The sequence below is a fragment of the Piliocolobus tephrosceles genome, chromosome 21, assembly GCF_002776525.5.
Source record: "Piliocolobus tephrosceles isolate RC106 chromosome 21, ASM277652v3, whole genome shotgun sequence".
Classification (NCBI taxonomy): Eukaryota; Metazoa; Chordata; class Mammalia; order Primates; family Cercopithecidae; genus Piliocolobus; species Piliocolobus tephrosceles.
In genome coordinates this window covers 36,669,281-36,686,967 of record NC_045454.1, presented here as the reverse complement: position 1 = coordinate 36,686,967, position 17,687 = coordinate 36,669,281, and the positions used below count along the sequence as shown (strand labels likewise).

The following is a 17,687-nucleotide window of genomic DNA, read 5'->3' as shown; positions in this document are numbered from 1 at the left end:
TGACAAATCGGGACCAATTTTGATTCCCTGGAAATCATTTATTTTTGGTAAATGCCAGTGATGAATATACACGTCATTCCCGAAGAAAAGTCTATAGCATTTAAGTCTTGAAAACAGGTGACAATTGAAAAAAAAATTATAATATTTTCAGGTCTTTTAATAACTTAATGTTCTGTGTCCTTCAGGCTGTGAGACCTTAAGGTATTGGGGTCTGGTAATGTCCCACCTATAGCAAAGGGTCTGTTGGGTGACGCAGGACAAATACACAGCAAAATTCAGAAACTGCAAGTGCTTCCTCACTTGAACGGATCTGGCTTGACCCCTTTGTGATTGGGGCTTGACTGTTCCTAGAATGAATGACTTAGGATCCTGTGAGTCTCGCCATAGTGAACAAACATGATTCAGAAATGCCTCCTTCTATAAAATGAAGGAGCTGGGTTGGAGTCAGTGTTACCAGCCAGACCATGCCTTGGATGGGTAAAGGAAATTCCCTACCGCAGAGCCCAGCAGCGAGGAGGCTGACAGGAAGGCAGGCCTGCAGATGAAAGCATGGGAGTGGGGCATGTGGTGCGGGCACTGGCTGGGAAACCGGCCTTCCAGAGGTCATTGTCAGTCTGGCTGGGCACGGTGCCTCATGCCTGTCATCCTAGCACTTTGGGAGGCCAAGGCGGGCTGATCATTTGAGGCCAGGAGTTCGAGACCAGCCTGTTTCCAACACAGTGAAACGCTGTCTCTCCTAAAAATGCAAAAAATTAGCCAGGTGTGGTGGTGCATGCCTGTAATCCCAGCTACACGGGAGGCTGAAGCACGAGAATCACTTCAACCCGGAGGATGGAGGTTGTAGTGAGTTGAGATTGTGCCACTGCACTCCAGCCTGGGCAACAGAGCAAGAATCCATCTCGGCGGGGAGGTGGGGGGTGCGGCAGGGAAAGTGGACCTCCAAGTCTCAGAAATATTTGTCTTTTGATCTGCTGATTTGGTGTAATGTGATTGCCTCATTCATTCCAGTGTACGTACTTGCTGTAAATTTATATACAGAATTAAATAGCCCATTTATTAATTTATAAACCATAATAAAACCAAACAGTCATTTCCCCTCACCAGCAGATCTTGCATTGGAAAAGGAAAATAATATACAAATTTCAGCAACATCAGAGATTTCATGAAGCCTGAATGGAGGTCGAATTAATTTTGGAGTTCAATGACATGTTCAAAGATTCAGGTACTATAATCACATAGACAACTCCCGTAATCTCTCTCTGCAGTGCAAAATGATCCCTGTTTCTTGTCATTCACCAGTGAGAAAAATCCAACTGCAGACTTGACTGCCTTCGGTGAAGGCACGCGGCAAGTTCTTCTGACAAATAACAGCCTTCGTGTCTTACACAGCAATTGTCTCAGCTTTGGGACCAAAGTATTTACAAAGCAAGCGAACAAGAGACGAAGGAAGAGGGACACACCTGAGGCCGGTGGTGCGGAAACTCACCACCAAGCAGGGCGGTCCAGGAGTGTCTCATGTGTCAGCTGACACAACATCTTAAATACAGAATTCCAAATGAAAGAAAAACAACAAAAAGAACAGGAGTCAAGCATAAGCGATGTTACTTCCTCTCTGAACGGGGAAACACTTCACTCGCTGGGAGATAAAAGGTGAACCTCTCATTTGCTGCTCTCTCCCCTCAAGTGCCAGCAAGAAGCTGGGTGTGAAGAAGAAAGAAGGCAGCCATCACCTAAGACCCCACGCAGGCCAAGCCGTGGTCCCCTCCCTGAGGGCACGGTCCTTGCATGAAGCCGTAAAAGACAGAGACCACAGCCCGGACCTGAGCACTCAGGGTTACCCACTGGGGTCTTGTCATCTTCCTTATGTTGATTTCTGCCAAGACCCAAACTGATTTTTTTTTTTTTTTTTTTGAGACAGAGTCTCACTCTGTCACCAAGGCTGGAGTGCTGTGGTGTGATTTCAGCTCACCGAAACCTCCACCTCCTGGGCTCAAGTGATTCTCCTGCCTCAGCCTCCCAAGTAGCTGGCATTACAGGTGGGTGCCATAATGCCTGGCTAATTTTTGTATTTTTAGTAGAGACGGGGTTTCACCACGTTGGCCAGGCTGGTCTCAAACTCTAGGGATCCGCCGACCTCAGCCTCCCAAAGTGCTGAGATTACAGGCGGGAGCTACCGCGTCTGGCCCCACACTGACTCTTGACCAAAGAATCTGATTTGGCAAACCAAATCTTAGCGCAGTGTTAGCTCCTCGTCCCCTTACCCAGAACACGATTCAGATCCTAACATAAACACAAAAACAGGTCAGGGAACCAAAACACTGTGGTCTTGTCTATTAATATTGAGATAATGTTCATGATTCATTCTGTTTTCAGCAATTTTGAAGCTTCTCCTGAAGCTTCGAAACACATTATTTCCTACTAAATACCAAAATGTGTCACACAGGCATCACCAGTGGGAACTTTTTTTTTTGAGACGGAGTCTCGCTGTTACCCAGGCTGCAGTGCAGTCTCGGCTCACCACAACTTCCGCCTTCTGGGTTCAAGCGATTCGCCTGCCTCAACAGCCCGAGTAGCTGGGACTACAGGCGCACAACACCATGCCCGGCTAATTTTTGTATTTTTAGTAGAGACGGGGGTTTCACTATGTTGGCCAGGCTGGTCTCGAACTCCTGACCTCGTGATCTGCCCATCTTGGCCTCCTAAAGTGCTGGGATTATAGATGTGAGCCACCGCGCCTGGCCAGGGAACTTTGTTTTTAAACTTTTAGAAACAAAACGGTTTTCAATCCATAAGCCAGTCCTAATGCATCCCATAATGGGGAGCAAGGCAAAAACACACACACACAACTATAAAATATTCCCTAGAAAAATGCAAGAGCCTCAGAAAATCAAGATCTCTCTACCAAACAACCTACCAAGTCATCACAGAAGAGGTGAAGACTCTCTCAAAAGACAAGTGCCACAGAAACAGAGCTTGAAATACTAAACATGATTTCTCGAAGATCCTTCTCACCACCCCAAGAGAAGCACCCCGCTCTGTCGAGGGAAGAAGAGGCAGAGGAGAGCGAGCAGTTTCCCTTCCATCTGGATCTGGGTGGATGCCAGCTGCAGGAACTGGATGCTAACTGCAATCGCTTTTTGCTTTGGAACATTTGCCAGGAACTTGCAAACTGCTAAAGGGATGACCAGGAAACTGGATCCATCTCTGTGGCTGGGGATGTTCTGAATGATTCTCGCAGGCTCCCCGTCTGCCTGGTGACCCTGTTGGTCCTATGCGTATCTGTGCCAGGGAATTAAAGTAGCCAGTCTGACATTCTCAAGCACCGCCCTGGATACCCCCACTGCCAGCTCATGGTCTACAGCCACAGTGACCCCAGCTTTTCACACAGGGTCCTGAATGTTAATCTGGAGTGCAGACACAAGTGCTCTGAGCTACACTGCTTGGGGAATAATTCCACATGGAAAGGTCCAACGTGGCCAAGATCTCTGTAGGGACACGGCCCTCAGATGACAGACTCCAGAAAGAAAGAGCATGAGACACCGGTCTCTGTTTAGGTTTGCCCAGAGCTCACGGCCGTCTACACTGCAGGCAACGGATCCTCCTGTGGCTCACGCGGGGCCAGGAACCCCAGGTCTTCTGATGGAGACTTATGCACTGTCCCCTCGGCTGGGTTGTACATTCACTGATTGTCAGAAGTTTCTGATACTGCTGTGGGAGCCGGGGAAGGAGTCACAGAACAGTCTGATCCTGTCCTCTGGACTCTACACATCATAGCGGTTCAAACTGTATGAGTTTGGGTAGCTCTGCCGGCTGTACTGGAAGTGGTCTGTTAAGATGTTGTTGCGGCCATACTGATAGTCCCCGTGCTGGGGGAAGAGGAGGCCGTTGTGGGGCTTCTCCAGTGGGCTCCGGTGACGCTCCTTGCTGCTCAGGTCTGCTGTGGTGACGGGGAGGAGGTGCTTCCTGGCTTGCTGGTTTGCATCGTACTTGGTCTGTGCCAGAAAGAGAGCAATGAAACAGGACATAAGGAAGAGCTCATAATTCACAGTCAATCAAATAGCTGGCCGTGGTGGCTCACACCTGTAATCTCAGCACTTTGGGAGGCCGAGGCAGGAGGATCACCTGAGCTCAGGAGTTTGAGACCAGCCTGAGCAACATGGCAAAACCCCGTCTCTACTATAAATACAAAAAATTAACCAGGTGTGGTGGCGCATGCTGTAGTCCCAGCTATTCAGGAGTTCTAAGGCACGAGAATTGCTTGAACCCAGGTGGAGGAGGTTGCAGTGAGCTGGGATCATACCACTGCACTCCAGCCTGGGAGACAGAACAAGACGCCGTCTCAAAAAAAAAAGTCAGTTAACCTCCGGGGCCGGCATAAGTCACAGGGCTTGAGCAAGGAAAGCAGACATGAATGGACCAGACCACAATGCGTGGACAGACTCAGGAGGTAAGTCCTTGGCCAGGCGTGGTGGCTCATGCCTGTAATCCCAGTGCTTTGGGAGGCCCAGGCAGGAGGATCAATTGAGACCAGGAGTTGGAGACCAGACTGGGCAAAATAGAGAGACCCCATATCTACATGTGTTAAGAAACAAATGAAGAGGCCAGGCGCGGTGGCTCACGCCTGTAATCCCAACACTTTGGGAGGCCAAGGCGGGTGGATCACCTGAGGTGAGGAGTTGGAGACTGGCCTGGCCAACACGGTGAAACCCCACCTCTACTAAAAACACAAAAATTAGACGGGTGTGGTGGCAGGCGCCTGTAGTCCCACCTACTCAGGAGGCTGAGGCAGGAGAATTGCTTGAACCCCGGAGGTGGAGGTGGCAGTGAGCTGGGATGGAGCGCCACTGCAATCCAGTCTGGGTAACAGAGCAAGATTCCATCTCAAAACAACAACAACAAAACAAAAACCAGGAAGGCAAGCCCTCTCTGTTGTCTGTTTGCTATCCCAGGTACTTAACACTGCACTCAACAGAGCCTTTGAGAGGAGGGAGGGAAATCCCCAGCTGAGACACAGCCAGAGTGATCTGAAGACCTGAGGTTGCCTATGCAGGAAAAAGGAAGCCAGGGTGGGATGGGGCTACACCAAGATCATAAACCAGTCAGTGGCAAAGCTTCGACCTATAGCCCCAGCCTCCAGCGCCTGGGAGGCCCTTCCTTTTCTGACTTCCTGGGTGCTGAGGGGCCGGCTTCCTTCCCTGCCCAGCCTTCCCCAACTCTCACCTTGTTATAGAGGAAGACCCCCAGGATGGCGGTCATCATGCCCAGGACGTTGGTGCTGGTGACTGGGTTGCGAAGCATGATCAGGGACACCGTGATGACCATGATTCTCTTGGTGGCATTGGCTACCGAGTAGCTCAGGGGGCTGACGAGGTTGAGGATGCTGAAGGCGATGACATTCTGGGCAAAGTTACAGAAGCCGCTGACAGCCAGGAGCAGGAGTGTCCAGGGCCACTGGTAGACGTAGGTCTGCAGAGACCGCAAGGCAAAGACAGCACTTCAGTGGGCGGCGGTGACCCTGCCTCCCTGTATCTACCTGGCAGGGTTAGGGGAAGGGATGCGGAGGGGCTCGTCTGGAGCCTCATGGTCCACAGGCAGCCAGCCCAGGCATGTCACCAAGAGACACTAGGTGCTTTAGGTCCATGACCTCAGCACCTCATGACACCACACAGCACGGGATATCACCCGCCATCTCCTGCCAAGGAAACAGGTGAAGCCAGGTCCCCAAAGGGTACCAAGCAAGACGTAAGCCAAAGCCTTCCCTGGCAGTGAACAGCCAGGAACTCTGGGTTTAGCAAAGCAGGGGTCTGCTTGTTGGCCACAGTGCATTCTACAGGGTGGGAGGTCCTGGGAAGGTGGCCCTGAGCCTGCAAAGTACCCGGTAATATGAAAGCCACGGGTCTGCACCTATTGCCGTGAGGATGAAACAGAATCAAAGCTTTGGAGGTGCTTTACAAGAATCTCAAGCTAAACAAAACAAGAGGTGATGTTATCATCAACAGTTGAGGCCAGGTGCAGTGGTTTACATCTGTAATCCCAGCACTTTGGGAGGCCAAGGTGAGTGGATCACCTGAGGTCAGAAGTTCGAGACCAGCCTGACCAACATGGTAAAACTGTGTCTCTACTAAAAATACAAAATTAGTCGGGTGTGGTGGCGCATGCCTGTTAATCCCAGCTACTCGGGAGGCTGCGGCAGGAGAATCCCTTAAACCTGGGAGGTGGAAGGTCCAGTGAGCTGAGATTGCACCATTGCACTCCGGCTTGGACAACATGAGTGAAACTCCGTCTCAAAAAACAAACAAACAAAAAACAGTTTAGGTTGGGCGTGATGGCTCATGCCTGTAATCCTAGCACTCTGGGAGGCTAAGGAAGAAAAATCATTTGAGGGCAGCCTGGGCAACACAGTGAGACCCTGTCTCTACAAAAAAATAAAAAATTAGCCAGGCACGATGGTGCACACCTGTAGTCCCAGCTACTTGGGAGGCTGAAGTGGGAGGATCGTTTGAGCCCAGGAGTTCAAGATTGCAGTGCAATACGATGGTGCCACAGCACTCCAGCCTAGGCAACCGTGTAAGACACTGTCTCAAAAAAATCCCACAAAACTTTACCATCTGACCCTGAACAAAATGAGGCCATTCTGAATAAGGGATCCAGAAATCAAGAAATCACAACTAGCAGACATCAGGGTCATGGAACTCCCCAAAGAATCTAGGCTGGTCCTAGGACAGGCAGACAGGTGAGAATCAGGTAGGCACCGCCCTGTAGGCCAATTTCCAGGCCACGCTGACCTTGACCACAGTAGGACAGAGCTGGCTAAGCCCAGGGCGACTGACTGGCAGCCCTGCTGGAGCTGCAGGATGTCTGCCTGACTCCATCTCCACTGCACTCCAAGAGAGAAGGATCACATGGTCCTCTCAAACGCAAGGAAGACATGTTTAGGCGACCAGCTCAATGTCAACCAAGTCAAGACTCGAACTCCCAAATGCAAGTCCATTGACCTGTGCCATACACCCTGCAGCTTCTGCAGGCAACCTCACTGGAGGAATAGCCCCTGTAATATATATGAGCCCACCGGGGTGCCTCCATGTTGGGCCAGCCTGTTTTCCCGGGGTCGCTCCCTAAGGTGATTGGGTTAGGACTTCCAAGCTATTTTCTTCCTGCTTGCATAGGTATCTATCTTCCGGGAAAGGAACCCAACCAATCTGGCTTAAAACAAAAAAAGATACATAACAAAATGGACTGATTTGTCCACACGGTGCACAATTCCAGGCATTTTAACAAATGCATCAATTCATGGAACCACCATGACCATCGGGGATTAGGACACTCCTGGGGGGCTTCTCTTTTGTCCTGACCCCCTCCTCCTAAACCTGGCAACCATCCGTGTTTTCTGTCATGATCCGTGTGTCCTTGGGACATTGTCACAGAACTAGAATCACATGGCTCGGAACCTTTGGAGACAGGCTGCTTTCACTCAGTGTAGCATATCTGCCGTTCATCCAGGTTGTGAGGCACAAGAGTTGGCACCTTTTTACTGCTGAGTGATGTTCCACTGTATGTAACATTCCATGTACTAAAGTTTCTTCTCTCTTTTTGTTTTTGAGATGGAGATTTGCTCTTGTCACCCTGGCTGGAGTGCAATGGTGCCATCTCAGCTCACTGCAACCTCTGCCTCGCGGGTTCAAGTGATTCTCCTGTCTCTGCCTCCTGAGCAGCTGGGATAATCACTGCTTTAAAGTCTTTGTCTGATAATCCCAACATCTGTGTCATTGCACTGTTGGCCCGTGTTGTCTTTTCCCAACCACCTGGAATTTCCTGGTTCTTCATAAAGTATGTAATTTTGGCTGGAATCCCGGGTATTTAGCATATTATAAAAGTCTGGGTCGGCCGGGCGCGGTGGCTCAAGCCTGTAATCCCAGCACTTTGGGAGGCCAAGATGGGCGGATCATGAGGTCAGGAGATCAAGACCATCCTGGCTAACCTGGTGAAACCCCATCTCTACTAAAAAATACAAAATAAAACTAGCTAGGCAAGGTGGCGAGCGCCTGTAGTCCCAGCTACTCGGGAGGCTGAGGCAGGAGAATGGCGTAAACCCGGGAGGCAGAGCTTGCAGTGAGCTGAGATCCGGCCACTGCACTCCAGCCTGGGCGACAGAGCGAGACTCCATCTCAAAAAAAAAAAAAAGAAAAAAGTCTGGGTCTTATTTACACCGTATGAAGAATGTTGATTTTTTTTTAGCAGGCAATTGATGATGCTGGGTTCAGGCTGCAGGCTTGACCAGCCTTCTGTGGGGTCATGGTTCCAATGTCAGTTATGTTTTCAAAGCCTTTCCAGTGGTATTTGGCTCTGTCCTGAGTCTGTGCTGCCTGTGGTCAGTCTGAAAGCTGAGCGGTGGTCTCTCCCACAGTTCTGTTCTCAGTCTTTGGTATGCAGTTTAGGATCTGATCCTCACAATATGTGATGCTCAGGGGCGAGCCTGGGATTCTGTCAGCGACTTTATGAGGTCGCTGTCCTCAGCTCCTCCCTCCACACGATCTCCTGAGTACTTTCCAGTTTCCTAGTCCCTCCCTTCGTGGCCCTCCAGTCAGAAAGCTGGGGTTTAATCACCGCACTCACTGTAATTACTTCCTGTGATTACAGCACCACTGGAGGGTCAAGCAGTGACAGTACGGAGCGAGAACAAGCTGCAGAAAGGCTCTTCCCATCCTCCGAGGACCATGTTTCCTAAAACTGCAGAGGAAGGGTCCCCTTTCTCAGGGTTTTAGGTGGCTATGGAACCTGCTGCTGCTGACACAGGATTGTTGAGGGCCTGGGACGCAAGAGATGAAGGCAAAAAAGAAAATAGAAAAAACCTAACAGACAGCTGGGCATGCGCTGTAATCCCAGCACTTTGGGAGGCTGAGGTGGGAAGATGATCTGAGGTCAGGAGTTCGAGACCAGGCTGGCCAACATGGTGAAACCTCATCTCTACTAAAAATACAAAAATTAGCTGGGAGTGGTGGTGCGTGCCTACAATTCCAGCTACTCAGGAAGCTGAGGTGGGAGAATCGCTTGAACCTCGGAGGTGGAGGTTGCAGTAAGCTAAGATTGCACCACTGCACTCCAGTCTGGGTGACAGAGCGAGACTCCATCTCAAAACAAAACAAAACAAAACTGAAAAAAACAACAAAAATGAGAAAAAGTCTAACAGGCATCCAGGTGTAGTGGCTCACGCCTGTAATCCTATCTCTTTGGGAGTTGAGGCGGGCAGATCACCTGAGGTTGGGAGTTCAAGACCAGCCTGGCCAACATGGTGAAACCCATCTCTACTTAAAAAAAAAAAAAAAGAAAAGAAAAGAAAAAAAATGCATAAAAATTAGCTGGGCATGATGGCACGTGCCTGTAATCCCAGCTATATGGGAGGCTGGAGCAGGACAATCTCTTGAACCCTGGAGGCAGAGGTTGTAGCGAGCTAAGATCGCGCCACTGCACTCCAGCCTGGGTAACTCCATCTCAAAAAAACCAAAAATAAAAAAAAGAGAAAAAATAACAGCGGATTTCCTCCATTCTCTCTGAGGGTCAGGAGTCTCCTTTCCCACTCTCCAAACTCCAAGCAGAGAACATCTCTGTTCTCATTCAGGGCCTGCATCTACCTTCTGAGCCGCCGCATGTCCAGGCTGAAGACGCAGGAGGAACAAGAATGATGAACTCACCGCTGGCTCCAAGGCACTTTGAATTCTGGTCCTTCCCCGCGGCCATCTGCGGGCTACCATTTACTTCTTGGTTCTCAAGTAGCTGTTTCGTGCATTCTGTCCAAGTTTTGAAACCAGGCCGCCTGCTCCAGAGTCTAGGAATCCCCGCCTGTCTTTTGCCAAGCCATTTGGCAACTGGGCCAGGCATCTCTGGGAACTGCCCACTCCAGCCTTTGATTCTTGGTAGACTGGAGAGCAGCAGATACCAGCTGACATTCTCCCATCTCATCCTCCTCCCGCCTGTTCTGGAGCACGGGACTGCGACGACGCTAACTAACTTGCCGTCTGTGTAGTCTACGTGGAACATGCAAGACAAAGAGGGAACCCAGACATGTGGGAACCCCATCTTCAGACTGCAACATTAGTGAATATGGTGTGTGCCTAGGGCTGCTATTAAAATACACAAAGTCATGCTCATGTTACAAAACATATGGGCCAGGTGTGGTGGCTCACAGCTGTAATCCCAGCACTTCGAGAGGCCAAGGCGGGAGGAAGGCTTGAGGCCAGGAGTTCAAGACCAACCTGGGCAACAGTGGGAGATCCTGTCTCTACAAAAACAAAACAAAACAAAACACCACCAAACATAGCATACATAGCCTCAACTAAAAAAAAGGAGGTTACTTAACGTATTACAACAACAAAAAACATAATCACTAGAACAACAACAACAACACAAAATGTCCTAAGTGCAAGAAAAGCAAAGACAAAAGACCACAGCAAAAGCCTGTATATTCCTGTCCATGTGTGGACACATACATACCCTAATGAGCTGTAACACAGAATAGCAGAGGAACCGGCGGGAAACCCACTGACAATATTACACAGCCCTACAAGAAATGAGAAAGGCCTTCTGTGTCGTTATGAAGAGCTCTCCAGGACGATGAAATGAAATGAACAAGGTGCAGAAGAGTTCAGCTCCCCTTCAGTATCCACGGAGGACTGGTTCTAGGTACCCCTGTGGATCCAAACATCTATAGATGTTCAAGTCCCTTTTATGAATAGTTTAGTATTTGCATGTAATCCATGCACATCCTCCCATTTACTTGAAATCATCGCTAGATTATTTATAATACCTAATGCAAATGCTATACAAATAATTGTTATACTGTATTATTTAAAAATACGTATTATTCTTTATTATAGTATTTTAATTGTTTTTCTACCATATATTCTCAATTCACAGTTGGTTGAATCCACTAGTGTAGAACCCAGAGATATGGACAGATGACTGTCTATTAATATTTATTTTTGAGACAGGGCCTGGCTCTGTCATGCTGGCTGGGGTGCAGTGGCTCAATCATGGCTCACTGCAGCTTTGACCTTCCTGGGCTCAAGTGATCTTCCCATCTCAGGCTCCCAAGGAGCTGGGACTACAGGCATGTGCCACCGGTGATGCTGGGTTAATTTTTAGTTTTGTTTTACAGAGATGGGGTTTTGCCATGTTGCCCAGGCTGGTCTCAAACTCCTGAGGCTAAAGCAATCTGCCTGCCTCTGCCTTCCAAAATACTGGGATTACAGGTGTGAGGCACTGTGCCTGCCTTGTATATTTAAAAAGCTACTTTTTGGGCTGGGCATGGTCGCTCACGCCTGTAATTCCAGTACTTTGGGAGGCCGAAGCGGGTGGATCACCTAACGTCAGGAGTTCGAGACCAGCCTGGCCAAAATGGTGAAATCCCGTTTCTACTAAAAATACAAAAAAAATTAGCTGGGCACGGTGGTGGGTGTCTGTAGTCCCAGCTACTCAGGAGGCTGAGGCAGGAGAATTGTTTGAATCCAGGAGGCGGAGGCTGCAGTGAGCTGAGATCACACCATTGCGAGTGAAACTCTGGCTCAAAAAATAAAATAAAATAAAATAATAAAATAAAAAGCTACTCTGTGTGTAAGAAGGACAGAGGGTGATTATACATGCAAATTTGCTTGTATTTGCAAAAATATGGAACAGGTGAACCAGGAGCCTAGGAAATGTTATCCATGGTAGGGGAGGGGACAGGGTGGAGGGGACAGGAATCATGGCCAGACTTCTTCATGTTTTTCATTTTTATGAGACACAGTCTCACTGTGTCACCCAGGTTGGAGCGCAGTGTTGTGATCTCGGCTCACTGCAACCTCCGCCTATCTAGTAGCTAGGATTATAGGTGTACGCCACCACACCAGCTAATTTTTATATTTTTTCTAGAGATGGGGTTTCCCCATGTTGGCCAGGCTGGTTTTGAACTCCTGGCCTCAAGGGATCCACCCACCTCAGTCTCCGACAGTGCTGGGATTCCAGGTGTGAGCCACTGCACCCGGCCTGCAAAGAAATACTAACCTTCGGCCGGGCGCGGTGGCTCAAGCCTGTAATCCCAGCACTTTGGGAGGCCGAGACGGGCGGATCACGAGGTCAGGAGATCGAGACCATCCTGGCTAACAGGGTGAAACCCCGTCTCTACTAAAAAATACACAAAAACTAGCCGGGCGAGGTGGCAGGCGCCTGTAGTCCCAGCTACTCAGGAGGCTGAGGCAGGAGAATGGCGTAAACCCGGGAGGTGGAGCTTGCAGTGAGCTGAGATCGCGCCACTGCACTCCAGCCTGGGTGACAGAGCCAGACTCCGTCTCAAAAAAAAAAAAGAAATACTAACCTTCTCTCAGCACTCTAGTTCCAATTGTGCCATGGGAATGTTCACTCTGAAGCGATTATATGAGTGTACAGTAGAATAACATCAGTGAATAACTGGGGTAGAATAAGCAACTAAGAAAATGAGGAGAGGAACCAAGCATACCAGCAACAAGAACTAAATACGAAATTCAAAACGGCAAAGATCTGGACTATTCAACTGAAAGTGAAACTAACTGCTAGGAACTCTTTGCTGCTGCCCTAGGTATGTACTTCCTAATTTTTCACAGCAAAGGCTTAACAACAATGACGACCCAGCAGCAAAAAGCACCCACGGCGCCTGGATTGTGTCTTTAAACACCGCTCCCCACTAACAGCACCTGGAGTCCTGAAGGAGGGGCTGACTGCAGCTCTGGGACGGGAAGTACACAAGGTGAAGGCGGGCATCCTGCTGGGTGAAACGCTCACCCACAGGGCTATAAGGGCAGGGAACCAATCAGAAGGGCTCCAATGGCTAAGACAGGACAATTTTTTTTCATTTTCTTCTTCTTTTTTTTTTTTTTTAAGATGGAGCCTTGCTCTGTCACCCAGGCTGGATTATGGTAATACAATCTCGGCTCACCGCAACCTCTGCCTCCCAGGTTCAAGCGATTCTCCTGTCTCAGCTTCCTGAGTAGCTGGGATTACAGGCAGGCACCACCATGCCTGGCTAATTTTTGCATTTTCTGTAGAGATGGGGTTTCACCAGGTTGGTTGGCCAGGCTGGTCTTGAACTCCTGACCTCAAGTGATCTGCCCACCTCGGCCTCCCAAAGTGCTGGGATTACAGGCTTCAGCCACTGCGCCTGGCCAAGACAGGACAATTTGACTAGGAAAACAAGTAATTCATGCAACTGACAAACACATAAAGTTCACAATGATGCTGGAGGAAAAAAGAGAACCCCTTCCCTATCCCCAAACAAACCCTCAAATCTGGTCAACATTTGGAGTAAGCTCCAACTCTCTATCCTGAAAATCAGTCATCAAAAGGAACAGTTAAGCGTTAAACTGCCTTTCTCGTACCATACTTCAAGGTAACAAACTAGTCCTGGCAGATGGAAAGCTCTTCACAGAGGAACTGCAGCTCATCAATGTGAAAGGAAAGTGAGAAAAGTGAGCCATGGTTTACTGACTGGGAAAATAGAGGTAATATCCACTACTTCAGCAGGTGGAGCCAAGGATTAAAGATAAGAAATGTCACAAATCCAGCTAGACCACATTAAGACCTCAATAAATATTTGCTTTTCCTTTGTAACTCGAGTCTGGAAGAATTACACTGGCCTCCTCCTCACCACAGGCACCTGCATTCATTTATAACACATGCTCTGACGGCAGACCCTGCAGGTGGCAGAAAGATTCGACGTGGAGTAAATGGAAATAGAGACCAGGGAGGAACTGAGCTGCACACAGTTGTCCTGTCCTGTCCTGTCTTGTCTTCTTTTCTTTTTCCTTTCCCTTTTTTCTTTTCTATTCTTTCTTTCTTTCTTTTTTTTTTTTTTTTTTTTTGAGATGGAGTTTCACTCTTGTTGCCCAGGCTGGATTGTAGTGGTGCAATTGCAGTAGCAACCTCTGCCTCCAGGGTTCAAGCAATTCTCCCACCTCAGCCTCCCAAGTGGCTGGGATTACAGGTGTGCACCACCATGCCTGGCTAATGTTGTATTTTTAGTAGAGACAGGTTTTCACCATATTGGTCAGGCTGGTCTCGAACTGCTGACCTCAAGTGATTCACACACCTTGACCTCCCAAAGTGCTGGGATTATAGGCGAGCCACCACACCCAGGCAGCGCACAATTTTCTTTTCTCTCTATTTATTTATTTATTTATTTATTTATTTATTTACTTACTTACTTACTTATTTTTTGAGACGGAGTCTCGCTCTGTCACCCAGGCTGGAGTGCAGTGGCACCATCTCAGCTCACTGTAACTGCCACATCCTAGGTTCTAGTGATTCTTCTGCCTCAGCCTCCTGAGTAGCTGGGACTACAGGCGCGAGCCACCATGCCCGGCTAATTTTTGTATTTTTGGTAGAGATGGGGTGTCACCACATTGGCCAGGCTGGTTTCAAACTCCTGACCTCATGATCTGCCTGCTTCGGCCTCCCAAAGTGCTGGGATTACAGGTGTGAGCCCCCGTGCTCGATTTTTTTTTTGGTCACTGCACAGTTTTCAAAGTTCCAGGGCTAGCAAAGCACAGTTTACACCTGTACTCCCAGCACTTTGGGAGGCCAAGGCAGATCTCTTAACGCCAGGAGTTCAGGACCTAACTGGGCAACACAGTGAGACCCTGTCTCTCCAAAAACAGTATAAAAATGAGCCAGGCATGGTGGTACTCGCCTGTAGTCCCAGTTACTCGGGAGGCTGAGGTGGGAGGATTGCTTGAGCCCCGGGCTGAGGTCAAGGCTGCAGTGAGTCATGATTGTACCACTGCACTCCAGTCCTGGCAACAGAGCAAGGTTCTGTCTCTAAAAAATAAACATTTAAATTAAAAAATGAGGAAAAATAAAAAGTCAGTGTGCTCTTTGGACCATACTGTCAGGACATGAAAGAGTCACCTTCTCTTCCTTGAGGCTACTGGCGCCCACACAGCAGCTATCAGCACCCGGGATCAAGCACACCAGAGAAGGAAACGCACGGAAACCCACTTCCTCGACGGTGTGCACCGCCACTGAGTCATTACAGAGGGCTGACTGCTGAAAGGCTGGCTGTCAGGTGCCCAAAAAACACCCCAATGTTAACATGCAGCTACAGCTCCTCAGCAAAGCACCTATTTTGGAACTAGCCAAGAAAACGGCGTGTTCTTGGTGCTGTCCAACTCACCAAGTCGCTGCTGACCAGGAAAGTCGAGAGGTCCACCAGAACCCAGGTGGGGATCATAAAGAAGACGGCATGGCAGCCCAGGATGTTGAGCAGCCGGAGATGGTGAATCCGTGAATCTCGCAAGACCTGGAAAGGGAAAGCCTCTTTAGAGGATGATTAAAACTATAAGTGGCAAAAAGGGCTCCAGTGACTCAGGCCCCAAACACAGTGGCTGGACATTAACCCTGACATCTGAGCTTGAACACCAAACCTGCAAGTGCATTTGTGAGGACATACACAGCACAGGCCTGAAACAAGCACCAAGTTCCATGCATAAACGACTGAGAAAAGAAAACAAAAATAAAACAGTTAACAGTCAGTGCTGGTGAGGACGAAGTGAAGTAGGCACTCTGAAATTCCACTGGTTTGAGGCAAAATTGGTATAACCTTTCTAGAATACGACCAGACAAACTATATTAAGAGTGATAAACGTTTCATACCCTCTAACCTGAGAACTGTAAGCCTATCATAATGAAATAACTGAGACAGGAAAACATCACACACGATTGTATCTACATTACAACGAAAAGTTAGAAATAACTGGTATTTCCAATAGGGAAACTGCATTAACCATGGTACCTGAAAAGTGTGTGATTATCACAGGAGTTAATAATTTTTTTTTTTTTTTTTGAGACAGGGTCTCACTCTATTTCTATTGCCCCAGCTGGTCTCAAACTCCTGGCCTCAAGTGATCCTCCTGCCTTGGCCTCCCAAAGTGCTGGGATTATAGATGTGAGCCACTGCACTAGGCTTCAACAAGTTTTGAAATTTTGTTTTAAATTGAACTTTTCAGCTAGGCCTGGTGACTAATGCCTGTAATCCCAGTGCTTTGCGAGGCTGAGGTGTGAGGATCACTTGAGCCTCAAAGACTGAGGCTGCAGTACGCTATGATCGTGCCACTGCACTCCAGCCTGGGCGACAGTGAGCCCTGGTCTCAGTAAAAGAGCTTTTCTCTATTTTTTTCTTATTGAGCACACTAACTTTATAACAGAATTTTTTTTTTTTTTTGAGACGGAGACTCACTCTTGCCCAGGTTGGAGTGCAGTGGTGCAATCTTAGCTCACTGCAACCCCCACTTCCTGGGTTCAAGCAATTCTTGTGCCTCAGGGTCTGGAGTAGCTGGGATTACAGGTGCGTGCCACAATGCCTGGCTAATTTTTGTGTTTTTAGTAGAGATGGGGTTTTGCCATGTTGGTCAGGCTGGTGTTGAACTCCTGGCCTCAAGTGAACCGCCCGCCTTGGCCTCCCAAACTGCTGGGATTATAGGTGTGAGCCACTGCGCCCGGCCAAAAAATCAAAGCTATTTAAAAAGCAAAATGACAAACGGAAAATCAGCAGAATGGCAATCAAGATTTTTCTGCTCCAACAGAAAAGAAATTTCGACTCAGCCTGTTTTTCCAATGCCACCAGCCCGCCGCCTGCATACCCTTGAAACCCCATGCACGTCCGCTGATGGTACCCAAATACCTTTTTGGAGAAAATGTTCTGAAGCGAGAAGCACAGCGTGGCGGCGAGGGCGCTGACGAGCCCCCACATGTCGAAAGACAACTCGGTGACGGTGGCCAGCAGGACGCCGCTGATGATGGGGATGAGTGACAAGTACACCTGCAGGAAGAGGTCATCAAGAAGGGCCCACAGGCCAGACTAGAGCTGGGCCGCCCACCAGAGGCCCAGGGAAAGGCCTCTCTCCTCCCTCAGCAAAGGGATACTACCTAACACTTTGAAAATGGTATTTGCTGTGCCAGTGATGCTCTGGCCGGTGGCTCCGGGGAGGTGGTTATCAGAGCGCCAGAGGGAGGGCCTATTTGTGGGTAGCCCCATCCCCATACTGTCACCCCCATTAAGAGCCTCTGCTTAGGGCCACAGCCCAGGGCTGGTCCTAACTCCACAGATCTATTCAGCTGCCACTGACACACCAGGGTTTGAAGCCCTGATCCTCTGTAAGGTTCCCCTGTTCCCTCTTTTTAAAAAATAGTTTTTTTGAGACCGACTCTCACTCTGTCACCGAGGCTGGAGTGTGGTGGTGTGATCTTGGCTCACTGCAACCTCCGCTTCCTGGGTTCAAACAATTCTCCTGCCTCAGACTCCCCAGTAGCTGGGATTACAGGCATGTGCCACCATGCCCGGCCAATTTTTTTTGTACTTTTAGAAGAGGCAGGATTTCGCCATGTTGCGTAAATGACCCACATGATCCATCCACCTCGGCCTCCCAAAGTACTGGGATTACAGGTGTAAGCCACCGCGTCCAGCCCCTATTCTCTCTTACTTCAGGCTCTTCCAGTATGGTTACTCCTGGCTGGGACACTCCACTGATGCCTTCTCCTCCCAGTGACCTCCTGCCTTCACAAGGAGAGCTTTCTCCACCCCACCTCCACCTTGGGAGGCTTCTGTGCTGTGTTCCCAGGGTCACTGCCTGGGCTTCCTCAGCAGAGAGAGCTCTCCGCACACTCTTTTTTTTTTTTTTTTTTTTTTG

General features: G+C 49.0%; 1 protein-coding gene across 1 annotated transcript in view; it reads right to left on the bottom strand.

The window, feature by feature from the left end:
• Positions 1-23: 23 nt before the first annotated feature.
• Positions 24-17,687, bottom strand: part of SLC35E1 (solute carrier family 35 member E1) — a 21,645-nt gene continuing 3,981 nt past the window's right edge. Inside the window, exons 3-6 of the mRNA XM_023229827.2 lie at positions 16,682-16,819; positions 15,176-15,301; positions 5,221-5,466; positions 24-3,992 (exon numbers count right to left, since the gene is read on the bottom strand). Of these exons, the coding sequence (XP_023085595.2) occupies positions 3,762-3,992; positions 5,221-5,466; positions 15,176-15,301; positions 16,682-16,819 (741 nt within the window). The 3' untranslated portion in view covers positions 24-3,761. The remainder of the gene's footprint in view (positions 3,993-5,220; positions 5,467-15,175; positions 15,302-16,681; positions 16,820-17,687) is intronic.